We start from the raw sequence: 24,647 nt of genomic DNA on the forward strand, positions 1-24,647 counted from the left end.
GCAGTTGGTCGCCAGTCATTGGTCGGCCGCTCACAGTGGTTCCCGGTAGCGCACACCGGCTACCAGCCGCTCACGCTGGCTGCCAGCCACTCACGTAGCTCACAGCAGCCCACTGCAGCCCTATGCCGTCGCTGGCGACTCACAGCAGCCCAGCTCCAGGTTGAGCTGTTGTTCACCATCTTAGCTGTAGAGGGCGAGCATCATTGGCCCTCAATGTGGGATCCAAACCACAGCCCTGCTGCTCAGAGCTGGTGCTCCCAAGCGAGCTCTTAACCAGCTGAGCCACTTGGCCGGCCCTGATCATGTTTATTCTGATTAATATTTTTAATATTTAATTAAATGCTCATTATTCCTTCTCTCTGTTCATATTTTGGAGTACTTACTGTGTGTCAGGCACTGTGCAAGGTGCTGGGAATTTAACAGTGAAGAAGGCAGATACATTTTCTGTTTCCAAACTGAAGTTCAGATTCTCCTTATTTTAAAATACCAGGTCCTTCATGATCATCGGCACCTTTCTACCTCCCCAGCCTCGGCCTACCTTCCTATTTTCATTTCTTGCCACTCCCTCTGACTCATCCCAAACATAATGAAATATTTATAATTTCCAAAAAAGCTATCTTTGCTTGGCTCACTGGCCTTGCAAATGTTACCTGTGTCCTCAAACCGTCACCTTCACTGTTACCTATTGGGCCTCAGGTCAAACATTACCTGTTTTAAGAAGTCTTCCATAATCTACCCAGTCTGAGTTAATCCTCCTCCTCTGTGCTCCCATAGCCCTTTGTGCATACCTTTGTGTGGTATAATACGGTTATTGGTGATTTTCTTGTCTTTCTTCCCTAGTAGAACGTATTCATTAAGAGCAGGGACTGTCTTTCATCCCTGCATTCCCAGTATCCAATGTAGTACCTGAGCCTTAGTAGGTATTTGGTAGATGTCAAATGAATGAATGGAGAGGGAAAGGAAAATCTGAGACATTCTGAAGGAATAAATGACCAAACTTAATAATAGATTTGATAGTGAATGAAGGAGCCTGAAAAATAAAATTTGATTTAAGAGTTCTTCCTTGGAAGGCCTTTAATGTACTGGGGGTGCCAAAAAAAAAATGTATGTAAGTGGATACTTTGGTCAATGTTGCTCAAGCAGTAGTTCACCATAATCAGAAGTGTCTGGATGCTGATGGTAACCACTTTGAGCACCTCTTGTAATTACAGAAGTCAAACGTGAGTTGTAGTCACTTTTTGTTATCATTATATATTACTACAATTTTAATACAGTTTTCCTTGCTTAAAATGTGTATACATTTTTTTGGCACCCTCTACATAATTGTAAAGGTGGGAGTATGAGTTGAGGTGGGTTGTGGAATCTCTGTAGCTGTCTTTGCTGCTTCTGAATCAGTCATGGAAACCTTTGACCTTGGTGTCTCTTGTTCCCCTTTTCTCAGTCTACCCTTTTCTTCTCATCTTTCAGGTGCAGAACTTGGCTGTGAGGAACCAACAGGCCTCAGCCCAAGGACCTCAAATGCAAGGCTCTACTCAGAAGGCCGTTCCCCCTGGAGCCTCCCCCGTCTCTAGCCTCTCCCAGGCCTCTGGCCAGGCCCTAGCTGTGGCTCAGTCTTCCTCTGGGGCCTCAGGCCAGTCCCTCAACCTTAGTCAAGCTGGTGGAGGCAGCGGGAATAGCATCCAAGGGTCCATGGGTCCAGGTGGAAGTGGCCAGGCACCTGGGGGCTTGGGTCAGTTGCCTTCCTCAGGAATGGGTGGTGGTGGGAGCTGTCCCAGGAAGGGCACAGGAGTGGTGCAGCCCTTGCCTGCAGCCCAAACAGTGACTGTGAGTCAGGGCAGCCAGACAGAAGCAGAAAGCGCGGCAGCCAAGAAGGCAGAAGCAGATGGGACTGGTCCGCAGAATGTGGGCATGAACCTGACACGGACAGCTACACCTGCTCCCAGCCAGACCCTTATTAGCTCAGGTAAGTGGTCACTTCTCATAAGGTCATTATTCTCTCAGAACTTGTGTGAAATCTTCAGAGTACATTTCTTTCCCTTTTCTCCTGTCTGTCTTTGTCCTGGAGTCGTGGAAAGAAAGAGTCACATCAGCCTTGATCATGTCAGTGCAGGGAGACAGGAGGACAGGTGACAGATCTTGTCTCTTTCCACCGGGCAGCAATCACTGTACAAGTTGCCTTGTCCTCTCTTTCTTCGGCCCTGAGCTCTTCAGTTTACTCATGCTCCCCATTCATTTACCCAGCTCTTACTGAGTTGCCCACTGTGTTCTAGAATGTGCTAGGGATACGTCTTGGAAAACGGATTCCCTGTCCTCATAGAGCTTACTAGCCTAATGAATTCTGTCCTCATGTATGTTTAGTGGTGGTTAGTTGGCACAGAGTAGAGCAGAGACGGTGTGAGTTCTTAGAGCGCCAGGATTAGCAAATAGAGCCAAGGTTTAATACAGTCAACCTGTGTCAATAAGGATAAAAAAGAGTAAGTAATATAATAACCCCAAATAGTTTATACTTCTTTCAGTCTGTGGTGAGACATAGTAGGATATGTGCACTTTACTTGGCAATGTTTATTTTTGCCCTCCTTGTTTCTACCATGTTAGCTGTTGCGACATTTGGTAATATACTCGCAAAAAGTAAAGAGTGAATTATCAGTTGTATTGCTAATAACTTAGTATTCACATACTATAGCACTTCAGTTTCCAAGGTGCTTGCATATCACCTGTGTTCTCTGGACAGTCTGGTGGAGTATGGAGGGGTGAGATTGTCAGCTTCAGTTTACAGAGGAGGAAGCTGGGTAAAATCAGAGTCTACAGCAGTTGACTCCTGAGACTTCTTGTAGGTGGGGACCTAAACAACCATGAATTGTAACAACCATAACATTCATGGGAAGATGTGGCTATTTTTACCTCTGTGGACATTTATTCTTTCCGTGACTATTAAGTATTTCTAATGAGCTGGGCTGGGTTCTAGGGGGGTAAGCATGAATAAAACAGGGACTCAGCCTTGAGGAACTCAGAGTCCAATCCTATAGAGCAGGGGTCGGCAAACTGCTGCTTGCGAGCCACATGTGGCTCTTTGGGTACGTTCCGTCTCAAAAGTTTGCCAAACCCTGGAAGAGCCAATCCTGTCCCTCACAACAATTTAAAAATTATCGAGAGCCACAAATATATTTTTACATGATCACCATTATATGAATAATATCCTTTAAAAATGTTATAAATGAAACTATGATAGTTTTATTTTCATTTTTAACTTTACTTCAGAGCCTGTGGCTTGCGCAAGCCGCAGTTTGTTGACCCTGGCAGCTCTTCAGTCTCAAAAGTTTGCCGACCCCTGATATAGAGGATGGGTCAGCTCATTTTGCTGAGTACAGAGTAACAGGATTTAAGTATAGCAAATAGGGCTGGCCGAGTGGCGCGCTGGTTAAGAGTTGGCTTGGGAGCGCCAGTTCTGAGCAGCAGGGCCCTGGTTCGGATTCCACATGAGGGCCAATGACGCTGTGCCCTCTACAGCTAAGATGATGAACAACAGCTCGAGTGGAGCTGGGCTGTCATGAGTGGCCAGCGATGGCGTAGGCTGTAGCCCCTGCTGCAGTGGGCTGCTGTAAGCTACCGTGAGTGGCCGGCAGCCAGCGTGAGCAGCCGGTAGCAGGCGTGAGCTGCCATGAGCCGCCGTGAGTGGCCCTCCAAGGGCCAGCGACCAGTGTGCCTCAGCTGGGAAGAGCGCAGTGATCACAATACCAACATGGGCCAGTGAAGTGACATCCACCACAACTAGACTGAGGAACAAAAGGACAGCAACTTGGCTGTTCCCCTTCCCTGATTCCCCAGTGCTGTTCCGCTCCGCAATCCCCAATAAAATCTTTAAAAAAAAAAAAAAAAGTATAGCAAAGAAAAGAAAAGTTAGATAAGTGTGAGAACTTACTGGGATTTAAATGATTGAGTAAGGGAGCTCTTTCCTTGAGATCTTTAAGACGAGATACTGTTGGTAATATCTGGTAGTGTCTGACTCTGGAAAGAATACAAATGAGGTGATCTCTCATATCCTTCCAGGTTAGATTTCCATTCACTGTGTGATTCCAAAACTAGATACACCTTGGCAAGCTGATTTTACCTTTAATGGATAATGGTGATGATTTCTTGATCTTCTGCCTCTCTGTTCTGTCTGGGCTGGTTCCTGCAGCCACCTACACACAGATCCAGCCCCACTCCCTGATCCAGCAGCAGCAGCAGATCCACCTCCAGCAGAAGCAGGTGGTCATCCAGCAGCAGATTGCCATCCACCACCAGCAGCAGTTCCAGCACCGTCAGTCTCAGCTGCTCCACACAGCCACACACCTCCAGCTGGCGCAGCAGCAGCAGCAGCAGCAGCAACAGCAGCAGCAGCAGCAGCAGCAGCAGCAACAGCAGCAGCAGCAAGCCACAGCTCTCTCTGCCCCTCAGCCTCCACAGGTCCCACCTACTCAGCAGGTCCCACCTTCCCAGTCCCAGCAGCAAGCCCAAACCCTGGTTGTTCAGCCCATGCTTCAGTCTTCACCATTGTCCCTCCCACCCGACCCCACTCCCAAGCCACCCATCCCCATCCAGTCCAAACCACCTATAGCACCGATCAAACCTCCGCAGTTAGGGGCTGCTAAGATGTCAGCTACACAGCAACCACCACCCCATATCCCTGTGCAAGTTGTGGGCACCCGACAGCCTGGCACAGCCCAGGCACAGGCTTTGGGGTTGGCACAGCTGGCAGCTGCTGTGCCTACTTCCCGGGGGATGCCAGGTACAATGCAGCCTGGGCAGGCCCATTTGGCCTCTTCGCCACCTTCATCCCAGGCTCCTGGTGCGCTGCAGGAGTGCCCTGCCACATTGGCCTCTGGGATGACCCTTGCTCCTGTGCAGGGGACAGCACATGTGGTAAAGGGTGGGGCTACCACCTCCTCACCGGTCGTAGCCCAGGTCCCTGCTGCCTTCTACATGCAATCTGTACACCTGCCGGTGAGTGATGTCTGGTGGTTTTGAGGGCACGGTCAGTCTTGAGAGTAAACCTGGGGCTGAGTAGAAATAGAGCTTAACTTAGGGGATTGAAGAGTTGAGAAGGTATTTATTTGCTCCTTTTGTAAGAAAGAGAGATGTTAATGTATATAACACCTAAAATTCATACTCCTAAATCTGCTACTGAAGTCATTCTGGGTTTTTTGGATCTGTACTAAGTTAGACCCAGGTCGCTTTACAATCATTAAACAATGATTGCTTAAGTACCTAAACAATCATTAAAATAACAACAGTTCTTGGTTGGGCCATAACGAATCCAGGGTCTCGAGATCTAGGTCAGGACTAAGTAATGTTGCTGTTTTCTTTTGATGTGGAAGTTAAACTTCTTGGGGATGACCAGGAGTTTTAATGTACCGTGGGAAGTACACAAAATTGGGGAATCTGGAACTAAGAAAATTTTCTCTGAAATATGGGGGTATTTGTGGTTCTTTATTATCCTTCACTCATAAATCTTGATTTCTTTCCTATTCTTTACCTTTTAGGGCAAAGCCCAGACATTGGGCGTCAAACGCAAGGCTGAGTGTGAGGAGGAGAGAGACGATGTCTCCACAGTGGGTTCAGTGCTTCCTGCCAAGGCCTCTCCAGTAGCAGAGAGCCCAAAGGCCATGGAGGAGAAGAGCAGTCTTGGAGGTGAGAGACTGACTTCTGCAGTGCTGTTGGAGTGCACAAAGATTAGAGAAGTGCTCTGAGTGAGTGAACTAAAAGATAAATCCGCTTCAGTAGAATATAGGCCTGCACCTTGTGGACAAAGGAGTAGATTAAAAAAAAGGGAATCCAGGGTGAGCAGAGGTGGATATATATTGGGTTGTTGGGTTGTCGGAAAAATCATGACGTATTTTTTCTATGTCTTTCATTGCAAAAATGTGTCATGACTTTTCCGACAACTCAATATTATTGTGGAAGATCACGCTGGCTCGGCTAATAGATGGTTCAGTTTTGTTATCCCATATCTGTTCCTGAATTTGTGTTTATTTTCCAGAGAAAGCTGATCCAGTGACCAATGTGAATGCTAATATCCCAAGCAGTGAACTAGTATCCTTGGCTCCTGCCCCATCAGCACCACCTCCTACACTCGCCATGGTGTCAAGACAGATGGGTGACTCAAAACCCCCACAGGCCATTGTGAAGCCCCAGATTCTCACCCACATCATCGAAGGCTTCGTTATCCAGGAAGGAGCAGAACCTTTCCCGGTGAGGGCAGGGCCATAAGGTGGGACTTTCAGGTGGGGATTTGGTCTGACTGTTGTCTCCACTAAAAAGGCTCAGAACTATTTAATTATTAGAGAATGGTTCAATTCTGCTGTTTATTTGGTGAGTTGTAAAGAAACAAAGGAAGAGAAAAGGACTAGAAAATGAAAATGTTAGGAAGGGGAGAAAAGGAGGAAAATGATTTTTTTTTTTTAAGATTTTTTTAAATTGGGGAATTGGGGTATGGGAACAGCGCTGGGGAATTGGGGGAAGGGGAACAGACAAGTTGCTGTCCTTTTGTTCTTCAGTCTAGTTGTGGAGGACGTTGCTTCACTGGCCCAAGTTGGCATCATCATTGCGCTCTTCCCAGGCGAGGCAGATCAGTTGCCGGCTTCTGGACAGCCGCTCACGACGGCTGCTGGCCACACACGGTAGCCCATGGCAACCCACTGCCACAGGGGCTGCAGCCTACGCCGTCACCGGCGACTCATGGCAGCCCAGCTCCAGGTTGAGCTGTTGTTCAGCATCTTAGCTGTAGAGGGCAGTGTCACTGGCCCTCATGTGGGATCCGAACCGGGGCCCTCTGGCGTCCCAAAGCCAGCTCAACCACCGCGTCACTCGGCCGGCCCAGAAAGTGACTTTTAAAGCTGTAATGTTTAGACAAACTGGGTTTTATAATGAAGAAAATTGCGGTAGAAAAGTTAATGGATTTTCTAGGTAGCATAAGTTGCAGCTATCTTGACTCCTATGCAGTCCCTCAACTTAGGAAGGAAAAGGACAAAATAGGGAGCCACAGCAGGACGCTGTTCTCCAATGGCTTATGTGAGGAAAGCCAGTTAGAGACTCTTGACTGCCATATTGAAAATGATTCTCTCTGAACCAGATGTGATCATTAACTCAGATCCAGGCAAAGCCGTGATGGTGAGAAATGCTGGGGAAGGCTGTAGGGAAGCATACAGGAATCAGGCTAACTTAACTGTAAACTTTCTCTGGGACAGGTGGGTTGTTCTCAGTTATTGAAAGAGTCTGAGAAGCCACTGCAGACTGGCCTCCCAACAGGGCTGAATGAGAATCAGTCAGGTGGCCCCGTGGGCGGGGACAGCCCATCTGCCGGTAAGTATTCATTTAGAGACCCGTCTGGGGAAGGAGGCTCATGGAGATGTGTTTGAGGACTCAGTGTAAAATAGTAATTATCAGTTGACAGTAGGGATGATATGATGTCCATCCAGACACAGAAACCATATCATGTATCAGAATATGTAGTCACACAAAAGGCATTCCATAGGATTAGAGGGAATTTTATCAAGCTAAAGTAACCTGTTGAATTATTTACTATGAGGATATATTTTTCCAAAGATGATCTAAAATAGGATATTTCTTAATTTCCAGTTCTTATTCTAGATTTTATCATCTATATTCAAGATTCTTGCTTACATTTCCACTCCTGCTTTTGGAAACTTTGTGGGAGAGGGATATCTTTGTAAGCATTAGTGTTCATAATTAGTTCTGCTCTCCTGTTCAGAAATACAGTCTTGTCTGAAATTTGAGAGTATGAATTAGGCTAAAATTTGTCATTAAAATGGAAATAGTGTGGCTTAAGATTAGGAAAACTGCTGTGTTTGAGGGACATGCCTTTATAGTTTTGGAATTTGAACTTTATGTTTTAAGGATTCTCTGTTAGGTGGTGTAGGTCTTTGGGGACAAACCCTGAGAGTAACTGAGTGCAGCTCTTGGCCTAATGCAACAGACACTGATGGCGGCTGTCATGTGGTGCCGTGTTTTTCAGAGCTGGACAAGAAGGCGAACCTCCTGAAGTGCGAGTACTGTGGGAAGTACGCCCCCGCAGAGCAGTTCCGTGGCTCCAAGAGGTTCTGCTCCATGACTTGTGCTAAGAGGTACTGCAGGCACCCCTTCCTGCCCGTCATCTAATGTCAGGTCCCTTCCCTAAGATCGTCTCACAGCTGATACTCCACATCACCTCCCTTTGCTCTCATTCTTCCCCAAGTCAGCTCTTAAAATATCAGTTCACCTTTAGCGCAGGGCAGCAAGGTAGTCTTCTATAGCACCTTTGACATTCTGTATGTATGTGCCTGACCTGTAGGTATAATGTGAGCTGTAGCCACCAGTTCCGGCTGAAGAGGAAAAAAATGAAAGAGTTCCAAGAAGCCAGCTATGCCCGTGTTCGTCGGCGTGGGCCCCGCCGCAGCTCCTCTGACATCGCCCGTGCCAAGATCCAGGGCAAGCGCCATCGGGTGAGCTGCTGTCGCAGCACCAGCTACCTTTAAAATGAGCCTACAGACTATGAGGCCAGAGCTCAAAATTCCGAGATCCTGACCTGTTTTGTCTCCTCTCACCCGATTACTGGTTCATGTGTCCATTTATCCTTCTACTATATTTGAGTAGAGAAAATCTAGGACAATTGTTGGTAGAAGGGGAGAATCAAGAAAGGGATCGTTTATACTTGAAAGGCATTTGAGAATAGACTGCTGACTTTAGGCATTTGCAAAGGAAGTACAAACAATTCAGGCATTTGCAAAGGAAGCACAAATTATTTCACCTGTGGTTAAGATCAGTTTTTCCTCTATACCCAATATTAACCCAAACCCAGGGTGGTTGGAGAGGGGAGAGGAAACTTATTCATTACCTGTTTTTTGGTTTTCTTTATAGGGTCAAGAGGACTCTAGCCGGGGTTCAGATAATTCCAGTTATGATGAAGCACTCTCTCCAACATCTCCTGGGCCTTTATCAGTGAGAGCTGGGCATGGAGAACGAGATCTGGGGAACCCCAATACAGCTCCGCCCACACCTGAATTACATGGCATCAACCCGGTGTTCCTGTCCAGTAATCCTAGCCGTTGGAGTGTAGAGGAAGTGTATGAGTTTATCGCCTCCCTACAAGGTACTGAGGGTCTAACAGAACCCTGGGCACCTATATGCTTTTCCTTAGGTCATCCCTCATGGGCCTTGGTAACAGGGAACATAACTGACTTTTAAGCAAGTAGAGGCTTGAGTATGGTACGATGCTCTACTCTGGATATTTATTCAAGTTACTTGCCTACAGCCTCGTTGCCTAATTTCCTTTCGGGTTGACTGCCCTGTCATGTCAGTAATTTCAGTGTTTTATTTTCATCTTATGATTCAACCATATTCCTTACCAATAATTTTTAAAGTATTTTTGTTATGTGTGATTATGATACCCACCATGGATAGAAGACTTTTCAATCAAGAAGGGGATTAGAAAGTTACGGGGCCATTGTTACCCTATGCTATTCAAAGCAGGATTATTTATAAACAGTTCTAAGGGATGGTTTTCTCCAGAAAAAGAAAATCACCCTGCGCTTCTTGCTATTTGTCTGAATTCTGTGCCCTTAAAAGTGTCACAAAGGCTCGTTTTAACTCTTTCAAGTGTAAAAGAAAACGTGTATATATCTTCGCTCCCACCCTTTTCTCCAAGCTATTCAAATTAAGTTATTTCTGTGGTTGAAAACTTAGTTGTTCTTCCTTTATCTTGTTTTTTTTTTTTTTTTAATTAGCTGAGCCATCCTGCCACCTGTTGGCAGCTCAGCTCAGGCCGGGAATCGAACCGGCAACCCTGTTGCTCAGCGCTCACACTCTTGAGCGAGCGCTTAACCACCTGAGCCACTCTGCCGGCCCCTTGGCTCTCTTTTAAACAGCCAGCTGCTCTCTGACTTCCTTTTGCTCCCAAAGCTTGCCATCTCAGACCTTTATATTACTGAATGTGGGACATGTACTTGGGGGATTAACTATTGCTAGGTCCATTTTTTCATCTTTAGTTTTCCCCTTCTCTCCTCTGGTGCTACCATATACTTTCTCATATTCCTACCATTTCCTTCTAGGCTGCCAAGAGATTGCGGAGGAGTTCCGTTCCCAGGAGATTGATGGACAGGCCCTTTTATTACTTAAAGAGGAACATCTTATGAGTGCCATGAACATCAAGCTGGGCCCTGCCCTCAAGATCTGCGCCAAGATAAATGTCCTCAAAGAGACTTAAGGTGGCCCTCTTGCACAAAGCAGCCTAAGGCAGACGTTCCCCACTGTCCGGGTTGTAACTTGGTACCAGCAGACTTTACAGGGAATAAAGAACTGTTCCAATTATGTAAATCTGTGGAGGGCATTACTGAGACAAGGAAGGAAAGTTCGAATTGGTTGCTGGTGCTACATGGCAGAGCTTTGACATTTTCTCTGGGTTCTACTTTATTTTTTAAAATCTTTACAATTCTCACCTCCCCAATCCAACCTTTATAAAAGAGGAAGTCTAGAGAACTAGGACTGCTCAGCCTTATCCTGGAGTGGCGTGGAACCAGGGTCTCAGTTCTCCAAGAGGAATATGCATTATGCTAAGGCAAGGAAATGGGTGAAATGTAGTTGTGCCTCCCCAATGGGAGAGGTAGGGTTCTTCTAGCTTGTGTGACACAAGTAGCAAAATCTGGTACTTCTTCTGGATTATCTGACAGTAGCTATGGTCCAGTTTTCTTTGTTGTCAGTCACTCCTGTACTATTGAACATTTTCTCCTGCATCCATAGCAGGTTCACCAGGCAGTGTAGAGACTTGGCTGGCATCATTCTGATTTGCTGCAGGGACTAAAAGTGTTTGGCACACGTGGCTGTTGTCATTCTTTCTGCATCCATCCCCCTGCTCCCTTCCAATCTATCTGTTGTCTTCTACCCTTCCTTTTCAGTTCCAACTCTGCTCTGTCCTATAGCTTTATAAACCAGGAGTGTGTGGGGCTGAGGTCAGGAGTATAAATACCTGCCTTAGGTGCTATTCCTTATACAACAAAAATATTAAATATTTTTTTCCTCCTCAGTAAAAGGATAAAAATTGGTCTCAGTTGTCGCTTACTGCAATCCAGTGTCTTTCACACAAATGACTAGGCCAACTTTTTTTTTTTTTTTTAATCTTTCAAGTGCTTTTGTACAAAAAAATGGTTGGTTTTTTCTTTTGTATTTGTAAAATAGGTGTGGGGCAGGGATGCAAACAAGTAACAAAAAAGATGCTTTTATAACATTATTTTCCCTGTTTAGAAAGAAAAAATATCATCCCAATAGTATTTAAAAGTCCAAGGATGAAAGAATTTTTTTCTCTAAGGCTATAAAAAGGTCCCTGCCTGTTGATTTCATCCTCATGTATCCAGCGGAGCCTTGTTTCTCTTCAGTGGCACAGGTTCACTATTAAAGATCAGGCCAGGTTTCTGGGTACACGGCCTAAATGTAAAGGTGGAAACCTCAGAGGATTAAAAACCTCTCCACACAGAAATGCTGTGGGCAAGAAGATACTTCCCTGAGTCAGAAGGGACAGGTGCAGCGGCATCCCACACCCAGAGCAGAGATGACAGAGCCCTAGAGGTCCCACTTCTGCCTCCATTCCCTTTCCAGAAGATTGAAAATAAAAAAGTCAAATCGACATGCCTGTGAAGAAAGTGCAACATGTTTAGAAACACTGGTAGAGGGAAACATCTCAGGAGTAAGAAAAGCTTTGCCAGCTTTTACTACGAGTGGGAGGAAAAAGCCATCGAGGCGATCCCAGTACAAAGTAAACAAACTTCCCTTTTCCGGAACTCTTGTAGCATAGAGGCGACACTTCGAATTTCTCTTTCTAACGCACTGGACTTCTGGAGTAGGCATTTTGGCTACATATGAACTAATAACCAAAGACCACAATCCAGGGCCCAGTTCCAACTACAGAGTCATTCCAATTCCAACGAATGATGTGATGGTACCTTATAATCCTCTAATTGGGAAATTTCACATTTTCCCATCCTAACCCCAGAGGTGGGAGAAGCAGGTCTTCATCTCTAGGCTCAGACGAAATGGTAGTACTTGGACTGCAACCAAGTAATCACTGCAAAGTAATTCCAAGCAGCAAGAAATCACATCCAGATTCTCATGGAGACTACTGTAGGGTACAGAGTGAGAGCATGAAAGCAATCAAACTTTGTATAAATAATAGTACTTCGCTTTTTTAATTAAACAAATCCAGTGTCTCAAAAACTTGTGAACTGTTTAAAAAAGGAAGGGCCAGCAAGCCTGCCACACGCTTTTGCTCATTAAAACTACCATGCCTGCGCCTTCCTATACCAAGAGCGCCACAGCCCCTTGTCACTGGCCCTATTACCTCTGGCCTACAACTCCACATCTAGAGGGAAAACGGAAAATACGGAAAAAGGGAAAGTGTTTCTGGTGAGAAGAGGCTGCAAACCAAAAGCAAACGAAACCAAGAGCAACGTTAAGAGTGAGATGAGCGACCGGATTAGAGACTGCTTAAGAAATCTGGCTGAGGAAGCTTTGGCTTGGGGGACTGAAGAAGCAGCTGGGCGTTTAAAGTGCAATCACATTGGTAATAAATGATCATCCCTTTCTTCTGACTCCTCCCCCAGCTGGTCATCCCCCACGCCACGATACGCAGCAGGCACGTTTCGGGGTTTAGAACGGCACACAAAGTCACAACCATCCTGCAGAGAGAAAAGCAAAGGAAGGAAATGATAATTTGGAATAACTCACTTTCGCATAAAGCAAAGTATATTTATGGTCTAAAAATGTGGCAAGGGCAAATTTTCTCCAGGGATAATGAAGAGAAAACCCCAAAGTCCCAAAGATCACCCTAAGTTGAATTTGGGGGATACAGGAGAAAAATTCTAATTAGGCCTCACCTTTCCACCCAGGCCCCTTACCAGCTGCATCAGATTCCAAATCTAAGCAACAGTGTTGCTCCTCCAGCCAAGTCTTAGCAAGGCCAGGCGCTAAGAGGCTCCGTTACTTAGTGCTAGGGCCATCAGCTGTCTTGGTTTGCTGGGCCCTTTGTGGCTTTAGCACCCAAGTCCTGTGTCTCAGGGAACCTCTCAGTCTGGCAAACCAGGTGGTTGGTCACTCAACCCTGTATGCAGGCTACAGACTCAGCCAGCTGCCCGGTTACTTACTGCTACCAGGTTGCCAAGATCCTGCCAGAAGGCTAAGTGGGGAAACTGCTCCATTCCCTTGGCTCCCACCACCAGTCGCTGGTAGAGGAACCCCCCGATGATATAGACAGCAACCAGTGACGCAAACCTATTGAGAAAGAAAGATCTATACTTAAAAACCAAGAAATAGTAAAACTCAGATACTAAGGATAATCTCTGTAGTCATCATTAGCTACTTCCTAAACTGTTCTGTAAAACGGGGAAAAAAGGAGTAGTGATATTAAATGAAAAAGGGCTGGTAGCGTCTTCAGACAACCAATTAGAGCACTGTTAGTCTGAAAAAACATGCTCAGAGAAAAATTAGACTGTGACTTCTGCCAAGAATAGTCATCATTAGATACATGATTCTGTTCAAATGTTCTAATAATCTAATGGGATAGTATTAATAATTGTCGAGCTCTCCAGCAGGGAAAAACACCTCCAATGTGAATATTTATTGGGGACAAAACATTAAATCTCATGTTTTCATTTATTTTTTATAATTTATATTTTATTATTATTTTTTTTTACAAACCCTTGTGTAGAGGGCTGACTTTCAATAGATCGCAGCGAGGGAGCTGCTCTGCTGCATACGAAACCCTGACCCAGAAGCAGGTCATCTAGGAATGGTTTAGCACCAGGTTCCCCACGAACATGCAGTTGAGTGACAGGTGAGGGGGCGGCCCCCTTTCTGGCCACGCCCCGTTTGCCCTGATAAGGGGCACTCTCCCACCGGACCGTCCGGATGTCGGGACACGTAAATCTCGTTTTAAAACTTGTATAGTCAGAGTTTAAAGAGGATTTTCACACAAAGACCTTCCAACTCCAATTATAACACATAAACACATACATAATTGGTCCCATATACAACCAAGAAATTACAAGTTTAAAAAAAAAAAGGTGGGTGGGCCGAGTGGCTCGTTGGTTGAGAGCGCGAGCTCTGAGCAACAGGGTCGCCAGTTCGATTCCCACATGGGCCCGTGAGCTGCGCCTGAGCTGAGCTGCCACTGAGCTGCTAACAGGTGGCAGCATGGCTGAGCTGGTTAGAGCATGCGCTCTTAGCAACAAGGTTTCCAATTCCAGTCCTGCATGGGATGTTGGGCTGCACCCACCCACAACTAAGATTGAACATGGCACTTTGAGCTGAGCGGCAGCGAGCTGCCGACAGGTGGCCCTATGGCAACTAGAGTTGGAGCTGAGCTAGCTGCGCCCTCTACAACTAAGATTGAAGGACAAAAACTTGGCTGTTCCCCTTCCGCAATCCCCCAACAAAATCTTTAAGAAAAAAAAAAGGAAGGCTTGGACCAATAAGGGAAAAAGAATACTCACGTGATAAGTAAGATAGAACCCACACTGAGATGGGAGATCTCTGGGGAACAGGCCAGGCTACTATCCATCTCAAAGAGGTAGAAACACTCACGGACTTTGTCTCGCTCCTCAAACACAGGGTTAAAATTGTCCTGATGAAAGGACAGAACACATTTATGTAGTCAAGTGTTTTCTTTTGACTCCATTTAAAAAAGAAAAAGCCCACAAAACCCAAGAAACATTTGCTTTCTCTTAGTTCGATAACCTATTTTCATGTATGTTGGAAGAAGGGTGTCTACAACATAGGGAATAATTGAACTTCTGTTTTTTTCTTGTCCATCCCAATGTATCCTGTCCCCTCTGGAGAGTCTCTCCCACCTCAGGTCAGTCCTTTCATCTCCTCTCTAGGCTCATATACCCCAGGTTGCCTCACCGCTAGGGTGTGTCGATTGCAGGAAATCATCACCACTGCCCGACGTTGCTCCTTGCCACAGTGACTGTCATATTCATCACCCCCTTTATAGATCAGCATGATCCAATTACCTGAGGAGGGACAAGGAAAATGGAGCTTTGGGGTGGGAGAACAGCAGAGGCAGACCTGGCTACTATGGGAAAGTGGAATTGGGGAGTTCAGTGAAATTGGTTTTAATGAAAATAACTGTCATCAGTATGGGCTCTCTATACCAGAAATACCAAGCTAAAACGTGCTTCTTTACAACAGCTTTATGTTCCCTTACTAAGACAATTAAGATTCAGATAGTCATATGAGAATCTTAATTTTCTACACTAGAGGCGGGGAACTGATAGTGCAAGAACGATTGTGATCTATACCTTAACAATGATTCCCATTTGCCGAATACCTGCGAATATTAAAAGAGGTTCCCTACAACTACTGGGTGGCAGGGGAAAGCCTAGGATTTAAATTAGCCACAGATAAATTCAAAGTCGATGATTTTTAAGATTGGGGGGCATTTCTTTTTCCTTTTATTTACTGTGTTCAATTTTTTTTTTCAAACTATTTGATTCAACAGTCATGTGAGGTGAATAAGGTAAGGATTCTGCTTCCAATTTTGCATATGTGAAAACAAAGTAAAAAAGGTGAAATTATTTTTCAAAGTCACAGGGCAAGTAAATACAATGATCTGGGTAAAAAATCCAGTCTTCTGACCCACAACCCCAAATCCTTCACGTTACTTTTTCTTATACTATTTGTAGGATCAATAATCTGCACTGGGGCGATACTTTAGTTATGTATCTGCTTAAGGGAAGGAATTGGGCTATAGGTGCTCAGTCCTTTCTAGCAGTAAGATTGTGACTTTTGAGAAATACTGTCACCATCTTTATCACAAGTTGGTAGGGAAGTTTTTGTAGACTGACTGGTTTGTAAAACTTGATCTCTTGCAAAATTTGATGAATTTGATTAATTAAATGGTGGCAGTTGATACTTTGAAGCCTAGCATGAAAAACTCATTAAGTAGTGAAGGGACTCCAGGCTATACAATTCCAGCTAGATTCTTCTTTTTTGCATAAGCTTTTCATGAACTTTAAAACAAACACATAAATGTCGTGAGCCTTGACTCCAGAGGAGCTGTGGAACTAGGTCTCCTGTGGTTTCTAGTCTCAGGTGTGCTGCACCACACATACCAGGAGATATTCTGAAGAGACTGGGAAAGACATACAGGATTGTCAGAGGGAGTGACGTGGCATCAGTTAATCAGTCAATAGGCAGAGTCTTACTTCCATTGAAGATGTGAGTCTCGTTGAGTCTCCCCACCACCGTCTCCTTCCCATTACTTTTGTTGATCTGCACCAGGCCTGCCCCAGAGGAGTGGTTGCCAGCTTCCCGGCACACCCTGAATATGTACACATACGTTTCTGTACCCTGGCCCACAGTGCTCTGAAAGCTGTAAGGAGAAGTGAGGAGAAAGAAGGAAGAGGAGAGTTACTGGCTATCAGCCTTAAGGAAGAGCAACCCCTCTTTCTTTTACCCTCCCCCCAAAAAAAGGTGTATTCAATTTATTTATCTGAGGTCACAGCTAAGTAGAATAGTGAGTGATATTGATTGAATCATGAGACATCCATGACCCTACCAGACTATCCTAACTGTTGATGAAGACTGATTAAAATACACCATCCCAGACAGCAACATAGTCTAGATCAGGGGTCGGCAAACTTTTGAGACGGAAGAGCCAATCCTGTCCCTCACAACAATTTAAAAATTATTTGAGAGCCATAAAACAAATGAAATCACCACTATGTGAATAATATCCTTTAAAAATTTTATAAATGAAACCATGATAGTTTTATTTTCATTTTCAATTTTACTTCAGAGCCACATGTATGTACCCAAAGAGCCGCATGTGACTTGTGAGCTGCAGTTTGCCGACCCTTGGTCTAGATCAGCGGTTCTCAACCTGTGGGTCGCAACCCCTTTGGGGGTCGAACGACCCTTTCACAGGGGTTGCAGGGTACTCGTATGTGGGCGTATCTGCATGTGGACGTATCTGCATGTGGGCATGGAGACAGGTAGAGGAGTGGTGTCTTGGTTCCTAAGACCATCGAAAATATGTGTTTTCCGATGGTGTTAGGTGACCCCTGTGAAAGGTTGAGAACTGCTGGTCTAGATAATCCTAGAAAACCTGCTCTAGGCTATGCTAAAGTGTTACCTACTATTTCCCTGTGAATAAGGGTCTATGTTCATGTGTTACTCCCTTGTTCCTTAAAGAACATCAGATCTATATACCTGAAGATTCCTGACACTTCTGATAACATGTATAGGTCTACACATGCTCATCTGATACTTCTAAAGTCCTAGTTATATGGAGGCATCAGATAATGCTTTTAAAAAAAATTCCTACAAGCTGTCTCTTGGATCCAGTCTTGGAAACAGTAGCTGTTCTGCATAAGAGAGCTGCACAATGCTACTAAAAACTGGGCTGAGAATTTCTCTGTATCATAAAAGAAAGCAAGACAGCACCGCTATCCCAGATAAAGAGGTCATTATACACATATTCCCTTCATATTCAATAGTAATACCAAAATAAAATCAGTAAGAGGAAAAAAAGATTCTTTAATGAAGTTGTTTTCTCAAGTCCTTTAAGGTTCTTCTCATTTACCTTTTGTTAAACAGTGGTTTCATCCTCTTCAGTAGAGCCAATTCTTTCTCCGACTCTTTACCCTTGTCTCCTAACAGGTCGCAGGTTTTTTCTTCCGCCTGCCAGGATTCTTTTACTGTCACAGCCAGGAGTAGCAGCAGCAGTAATCCAGTCCTCCAGCAGCTGTAGATGGGGAACATCCTTTTGGGGGACAGTGTGTGTGTTGGGGAAGGGGAAGCGGGGAGGAGCAGGAGAGAAGGGAAAGAGAGAACGCATATGAGTGTGTAATAAACAAAAGGTGTTTTTAAAAATCCTTTTATCTTCTGCCCATCACCTCGTATTTTACACTAGCCAGTTTTCTTCTTTATTGTGAAGTTGGGTTTTATTTTCTTGTGTCTGTCCATTTCAAGCTTTTAGCTCTTACCCAAGTTACTTTTCCCTGTCCTTTAATATTCTGAATTGGATTTTCAAATCTCTAGGTTTCTCTTTTTCTTTTTAAAACTTATTTTGACAGTCTTTTCCTAGCTGATTCCATTGCCTGATACCATCACTCATCTCCTGTGCCCCTTCAGGACAGGGGCACATGTGCATTCAACAAAGAGAACGGCATTGGCCTTGGCGAAGAGTTAGTGTCTATAGGTGTTGTTGATGATTTTTTCAAGGTGTTCATAAAACAAGAACACCTCGCTTCCAAGGCAGGTTAGCAACTCCTCAGGTCCACTAGGAGAAAGACTCATTTTTTGTTCTAGACTCAGCTCCACTAGGAAAAAGACTCATTGCCTAGGCCGTTGGTTGGTCAAAAGGACCAACCAACGGCCTTGGTTGGTCAAAAGGACCAACCAACGGCCTAGGGAATACTTAGGTGCCAACAATGAATGGTATTTTGATTATGCAGAAAGTATAGAATTCTTTGGCATATGCGACAAATAGTATATTTTAATATCTCTGTGCCCAGAGCACGTGTATCAGGAAGCTCATATATATACAATACATAACCTTTAGTCTAATTCTTAGGTGAGTCCTTCAGAACACATTATGGAGGCGAGAAGAGGGAAAGGAAAGAACAAAAAAACAATTACTTAATTATGACAGCCCAAGTGTAGACATCCTTGCCTCCTTCTAGTTTGGTGAAAAGTTAGATTGTGATCTCTCATTATTTAAAGTTTAATAGTGTAAACTTTGTGCGGTTTCACTGTACCAGTCATGCGTCCTTAGACTGCATGGCTTAATCTCTGAGACAGGCATATGCTACTGGCCGGATCAACCGTTTTTATTTGTCTGCTTGTTTGTCTTCCTTACTTTGCAGGCCACATAACTAAAGGGAAGAAGCTGAGGCCAGAGGGATGGGAGCTCTGCCTGGAACTTGCCATAAACACAGGAAATGAACAGCTGAGGAACTTGTGCAGGGGCAGTTCATAAATACTTCTTAAACCAGTGGCCCTCCCTAAGATAAGATGCAAATTACAACTTAAGACTTAATAGGGTCTATTTGCAAGTTATTAAGAAAATGTAAAAATAGGGAAAGAGAATTGAATACTGTGGGCTCTAACCTCTCAAACAATACACAGGAGCACCCAACAGTCTTCGTTCATATTCATAAGAATGATGAACAGAGATGAACGCAGCCGCAGCAACCCACAACGACTTTATCTACTTTAACGTCTCATTTTTGAAAAATAATTCAATCATTTAAATTACAGGAAGAAAATTCCCTAGGTCAAAATGAGTGGTTTGAAGGAGTCTTCCAAAACCCGCTTCAGGCTCCACAAGTCACGAATTTCAAGAGTTTCTAGATTTCCAGTAAGTATAGTTGTCTTTCTACACTCCAAATTGCTGACAACCCTTAGCACTCACCAAGTCACTTTACAATTTAGTAATTCCAATTGACCTGTTGCTTGTACTACTCTAGGAATGGAAACACATGGTTCTGTTTCCCAAACTCATTTTCTTTTCTCTAATTCATTTCCCTACAAAGGACACACTGAATACCCTTTCAAAAGACTTCACTCTGGTATCATTAATGACCCTCAAACCACTGCTACTTGTTTACTTCTTAACATTATCACTAATTTTTCTTTTTTTAAAAGATTTTATTGGGGAATTGGGGGATGGAACAGCACTGGGGAATCGGGGAAGGGGAACAGACAAGTTGCTGTCCTTTTGTTCTTCAGTCTAGTTGTGGAGGACGTCCTTCACTGGTCCATGTTGGTATTATCATTGCGCTCTTCCCAGGTGAGGCAGATCAGTTGCTGGCTATTGGACGGCCGCTCACAGCGGCTCACGGAAGCTCTCGTGGCTGCCAGCCACTCACGGTAGCTCATGGCAGCCCAGTACAGCCCAACTGCAGCCTACGCCATAGCCGGCGACTCACGGCAGCTCAGCTCCAGGTCGAGCTGTTGTTCACCATCTTAGCTGTAGAGGGCGCAGCGTCACTGGTCCCCAAGTGGGATCCGAACCGGTGGCCCTGCTGCTCAGAGCTCGCGCTCCCAAGCCAATTCCTAATGAACATGCCACTCGGCCAGCTCTAATTTTTCTGATACAAAGATTTAATTCTTCCAAACTTTTCTCCCTTATAATAAAATGCTTCCATACTACAAGTCTGGACTTTGGTTCCAATACTCTTTTTTTCCCACGCTTGTCCACCGACTCCATTGCATTTTTAGAATGTAAAACTCGAAATAGGCAGAATTTAATGGGTACCCCAAAATTTAAAGATAAGAAAATGGAACCTGAGCCCTGAATGAATTTTCTCCACTCCCCTGAACAAACTTAAATTTGACCTTGTTTCCCACATTCCACTAGGATAACAAATGCTTAGGAAGTTGTTTGCCTGACTTTATGAACTCCAAACATTAGTTCACTATAGTAATATTAATAAGATGTTTCCACAGAATACTTATAGCCAGCCATAAAGTCTGAGGCCCCCATAAACACCTTTAAGATATCAATAGGAAACACTTTACCTGCCTTCTGCCAGATAGTTTGAAGCACTTCACATACATTAATTAATCCTTACAACAACCCTATGCAGTGAATACAGTTATTGTCTCTATTTTAAGATGAGGAAACTGAGACAGAGCTAACAGAGTAAACCAGATAGTCTGGCTTCAGAGCTCATGGTCTACATTTCACTACGTGTATATCTATCTCCTTTCACATCAACTTTTTTGTGGGATCAGAGTATGCAGCCAAAGATTTGCTTTCTTTTTGACAGAGCAAGAAGTGATGCCTCAACAGTTCATTGAATAGGAGGTGGAATGAAGAAATCAGACCTCAAACTCCTACCTTCCCTAAGTTATCTCACTGCTCAACACACAACTTGACCAGATCAGTTACAAAAAAGAAATGAGACTCTTTCTATTAGATTGATTTAGCATGCTATTTTCCTTATATTCTCTTGGGGTCTAATTTAAAATTTCAACATTCTGGCCTTTCAAGGTTTTTTTCCCAGGGCCTTTTTCTGGAGGGATGCTCACACAGAAGGCTGTGTTTTTTGGCCTCAAAGTTTTTCCTTGTGGGTTAACGTTGATGATTTCTTTTCCCAAATTAGAGAATCTCACAAAATTGGGAAAGAATGAAGGGTTAAATACTCTGCAGTCTGCATTGTTGAGTTGAGCTAGCTTTCATTTGCTTATTGGTTCAAACAGTTAGGATGAGAATCAATTTATATTCTCTTTCCAGCTTAAAGTTTGCCTATATGCTGGAGCCGCTTCTCTTTGATTCAGCGGCATGTGCTCTGAGTGCTTTATCTAGATTACGTTCCTTCATCTTCACAACCCAGGAAAGTAGGTATAATTTCTCCCATTTTATAGATGAGGAAAGTGATGCTTACAGAGGTTAAGTTACTTGCCCTAGATTATACAAGTATTAATCATGTATGAAGTTAGTGCGGCAGCCTGGACAATTCATGACATAAAGATATTGGCTGAAAAATTTCTGATAAATACAGGGGTGCAAAAATGCATTAGGAAGAGTATGAAATCCAAGGGCTGGGTAGCCCCTTTTAACGGGCTACAGTTAGATTCTCAAGGCGCAAGAGTTTGTCTAGATACTTTGGAAACAAGGGGCAGGACTGTAAGATTTTGAAGGCCCCTTCTTCAATTTTTTTGTTCTATGATAGGCCTATTTGGTAAAGCTAAAAAATTCTTCTGCAGTGGGATTACCAATGACTAAACCGGGAATTGGGAAGCAGTTTACATCACTGGGTCTCTGTACCACTCACTTCCCCATCCTTCAAGAATAGCCATGAGCATTTTCCATTTTTCAATGACATTTCCAGTCTCATCTCTCTGACTCATTTCTGATGTTAGCAGCCCTTCTCTCCTGTCTCCAGCAACCTACACTTTTAAGAAGAGGAGTCCTCATTAGCTAAAAGGCCCGGTGCTGAAAAACCTCAGAAAGTAGTTCTATGTCCCAAGGGCAGAAGCTCCCTACAAAGAGGAACACAGCAGTAATCTTTCCATTAACTACTCTTCTCCATGCCCTACACTCACGCCCCTTAAACTTCCAGGGATCTAAAAATTCTAGTCTCCTAACTTCCCACCTGCTCAGGGCCATACCCTCTCCAAATGATGCTACTTTACCTCCCTCTGCGATGCAGTCCAAAATTCCTTCTAAGGTATCCAGTGACACCTCAAACGCACTCCACACCTAGGGACCGTCCCTTCCCTGCCTTCCAAATACACGTAAATCCCCTCTGATCTTGGAGGTCCTTTCTCCTTCACTACCCTTGGGGCTCTGTGACTCCTCGCCCTTACGCCTCCGCCCCCTTCTGCTTTAAGGCTCCTCCGCTGGATTTTTGGCTAGAACCCTGGACAAGGGAGACTTAACGATCTCGGCCCCTGTCACAGACGCCGAGGTTCGAGCGCTCACCAGCCCCTCATACTCACGTGTCACGGGCAAAGGGAGCAGCTAAAGCTCAGACTCCCCGGGTGAGCACCTGTCTGGGGCTGGGAGGCAGGGCCAGCAAGGGGCTAGCCGCAGAGCCCGGTCCCAGGGCTCGTGTCACAGCCAGCGTTCCCCCCGTCACCTCGCGGTGCTCCACTCCAGGAACCGGAAACAGGAAGCGCCAGGCGGCCGCTGGGCAACTGCTCCTCCCACTAGACCCCGCAGCATGTGACCACAGAACCATCTCGCCCCTTTCCCCTTCCCGGTCCCCGGATCATCCTGGACACTGATTGGCCACTAATGGCGGGCGTTAGGCTCCGCCCTCGTCCTATCAACTCCAATCACTCCCGAGGTTTTCAAGTTCAGGTCCGCCTTTTCGGGTTGCCTTTCTACCAATGGGTCCCACAGTACGGCCTCGGGGCCTCTCGGCTCGGGGGCGCCGGTCACGAGGGGTCACGCGCGGTCACGCGCCAGACCCGCTCCCGGGTGGGTCCGATTGAAGAGGGAGGGCGGCGGAAGCGGAAATACGGAAAGGGGCCTGAGCCCCCGGCCCTAGTAGGAGTTGTAGTTCTCACGCCGGGTCTCCTGCTCCCGGTACGTCCCCACGTGGCTCGCCGCCTGCGGGAGGCGCTGTTTCGCCGTCTGCCGCCCGAGTCTGGCTGTCGCCAGCGTTGGCGCCTAGAGGACCGTGGAGAGCGATTAGGTCTCGGTCGACTTGGCTTTCTTAACGACACCTTTGTACTTTTCCTTTTTTTACAGCTGAGCACCTTGGGGTGTGTTGTTATTGTCACTATTATTGTTTTTATCATTCCCCTTCCGTCTCGTGGCATTTTGCGTGATAAACACTCGGCAACCACGTTTGTTCGCCACGTGTCGTCTTCATCCCCTGCTCGCTCCATACTGGTGTCCTGGAGAACGACAACTCAATTTTAGACTTTGTGCCTTTGCTAAGATCTTTTGTGGTTTCCCTCATGTCTTATTAGCCACCTGTTGAAGGCCCACTCATTCTCAGAACTCAGTTCAAATGCTGTCGCTCCTTACTGTAACTTCCCGGATTCACTGTCTTCAGAATTAATCATTCCTGAATGTCCGCTTGTTGCTTGTACGTGACTCTAGCCCGATTTCGTTCGGCTTTGACTAGGATGTTGCTTTTGGGTGTTCTCCCTCTCTCTTCACGAATAGGGACTGGATTTTGGTTCGTCATTCTCACCAGGGCTAGTACAGTGTTTTAAATCCGACAATAAATTGCATAGCTCTATGGTGACTGCCACTGTTGTTAAGAGCTTTTAAAAAGAATTAATTTAATCTTCACACTGACCTTAATGAAGAAGTATCTTATCCCAATTTTACAAATGAGTAAATTAAAGCGGATAGAGGATAAGTAACTTGCCCTGGGTCCCACGGCTGTTAAGTTATGGAGTCAGTATTTAGGCTCCATAATTTAGGCGTTAGTTATGTAGGCATGTAGTCTCTAGAGTCCGTACTCTCAAGCACTACATTACACTGACTGTATGGGATCCTGCATTTATTTATTAATTGATATATTCACTTCAGGCTGGGTGGTAATCATATCTGGGTTCGGTTTGGATGTATACTCAAGAAAAAAAATAAGAACATTAAAAGATGAGTTTTTAAAAATAAAAGTAATCTTAGTAATAATAAAAGTAATCACAAAACACAGCAACAAAACAAAAATCCATAAACCCACCAAGAAGTTGTGTATATCCTTCATGAACATGTTATTCCTTCCTGTAAAAATATTTAATATAGCTTTTTTTTTTTTTCATCCCGGCTGTCGACATGCCATCCAGACTGAGGAAGACCCAGAAACTTAGGGGTCACGTGAGCCACGGCCACGGCCGCATCGGCAAGCACCGGAAGCACCCAGGAGGCCGAGGTAATGCTGGTGGCCTGCATCACCACAGGATCAACTTTGACAAATATCACCCAGGTTACTTTGGGAAAGTTGGTATGAGGCATTACCATTTAGAAAGGAACCAGAGCTTCTGCCCAACTGTCAACCTTGATAAACTGTGGACCTTGGTCAGTGAGCAGACACGGGTAAATGCTGCCAAAAACAAGACTGGAGCTGCCCCTATCATTGATGTGGTGCAATCGGGCTACTACAAAGTTCCGGGAAAGGGGAAGCTCCCAAAGCAGCCTGTCATCGTGA

At 45.0% G+C, this 24,647-nt stretch overlaps 3 protein-coding genes across 9 annotated transcripts in view; 2 read left to right on the top strand and 1 right to left on the bottom strand.

Annotated features, from left to right (window-relative positions):
• The window catches only part of PHC1 (polyhomeotic homolog 1), a 41,285-nt gene extending 28,907 nt beyond the window's left edge, over window positions 1-12,378 (top strand). For 6 of the 7 annotated variants that reach the window (XM_019626180.1, XM_019626177.1, XM_019626176.1 and 3 more), the window contains 9 exons: window positions 1,468-1,963; window positions 4,178-4,983; window positions 5,523-5,670; window positions 6,020-6,231; window positions 7,227-7,341; window positions 8,015-8,123; window positions 8,330-8,480; window positions 8,896-9,127; window positions 10,086-12,378. In XM_019626180.1, the coding sequence (XP_019481725.1) occupies window positions 1,468-1,963; window positions 4,178-4,983; window positions 5,523-5,670; window positions 6,020-6,231; window positions 7,227-7,341; window positions 8,015-8,123; window positions 8,330-8,480; window positions 8,896-9,127; window positions 10,086-10,240 (2,424 nt within the window). In that variant the 3' untranslated portion in view covers window positions 10,241-12,378. The remainder of the gene's footprint in view (window positions 1-1,467; window positions 1,964-4,177; window positions 4,984-5,522; window positions 5,671-6,019; window positions 6,232-7,226; window positions 7,342-8,014; window positions 8,124-8,329; window positions 8,481-8,895; window positions 9,128-10,085) is intronic. The other variant, XM_019626179.1, reaches the window with a different exon arrangement.
• Window positions 11,976-22,682, bottom strand: M6PR (mannose-6-phosphate receptor, cation dependent). The gene is made up of 7 exons (XM_019626184.1): window positions 22,477-22,682; window positions 17,609-17,788; window positions 16,230-16,396; window positions 14,926-15,035; window positions 14,514-14,644; window positions 13,167-13,293; window positions 11,976-12,701 (listed from the first exon to the last, which is right to left on the bottom strand). The coding sequence occupies exons 2-7, from the start codon at window positions 17,785-17,787 to the stop codon at window positions 12,579-12,581; spliced, it is 837 nt and encodes a 278-aa protein (XP_019481729.1). The 5' UTR covers window position 17,788; window positions 22,477-22,682; the 3' UTR covers window positions 11,976-12,578.
• A 1,562-nt stretch (window positions 22,683-24,244) lies between these two features.
• Window positions 24,245-24,647, top strand: part of LOC109372736 (60S ribosomal protein L27a-like) — a 1,195-nt gene continuing 792 nt past the window's right edge. The window contains exon 1 of the mRNA XM_019626161.1: window positions 24,245-24,643. Within this exon, the coding sequence (XP_019481706.1) occupies window positions 24,275-24,643 (369 nt within the window). The 5' untranslated portion in view covers window positions 24,245-24,274. The remainder of the gene's footprint in view (window positions 24,644-24,647) is intronic.

This window comes from Hipposideros armiger, unplaced genomic scaffold (genome assembly GCF_001890085.2).
Source record: "Hipposideros armiger isolate ML-2016 unplaced genomic scaffold, ASM189008v1 scaffold_662, whole genome shotgun sequence".
NCBI classification, from domain to species: Eukaryota; Metazoa; Chordata; class Mammalia; order Chiroptera; family Hipposideridae; genus Hipposideros; species Hipposideros armiger.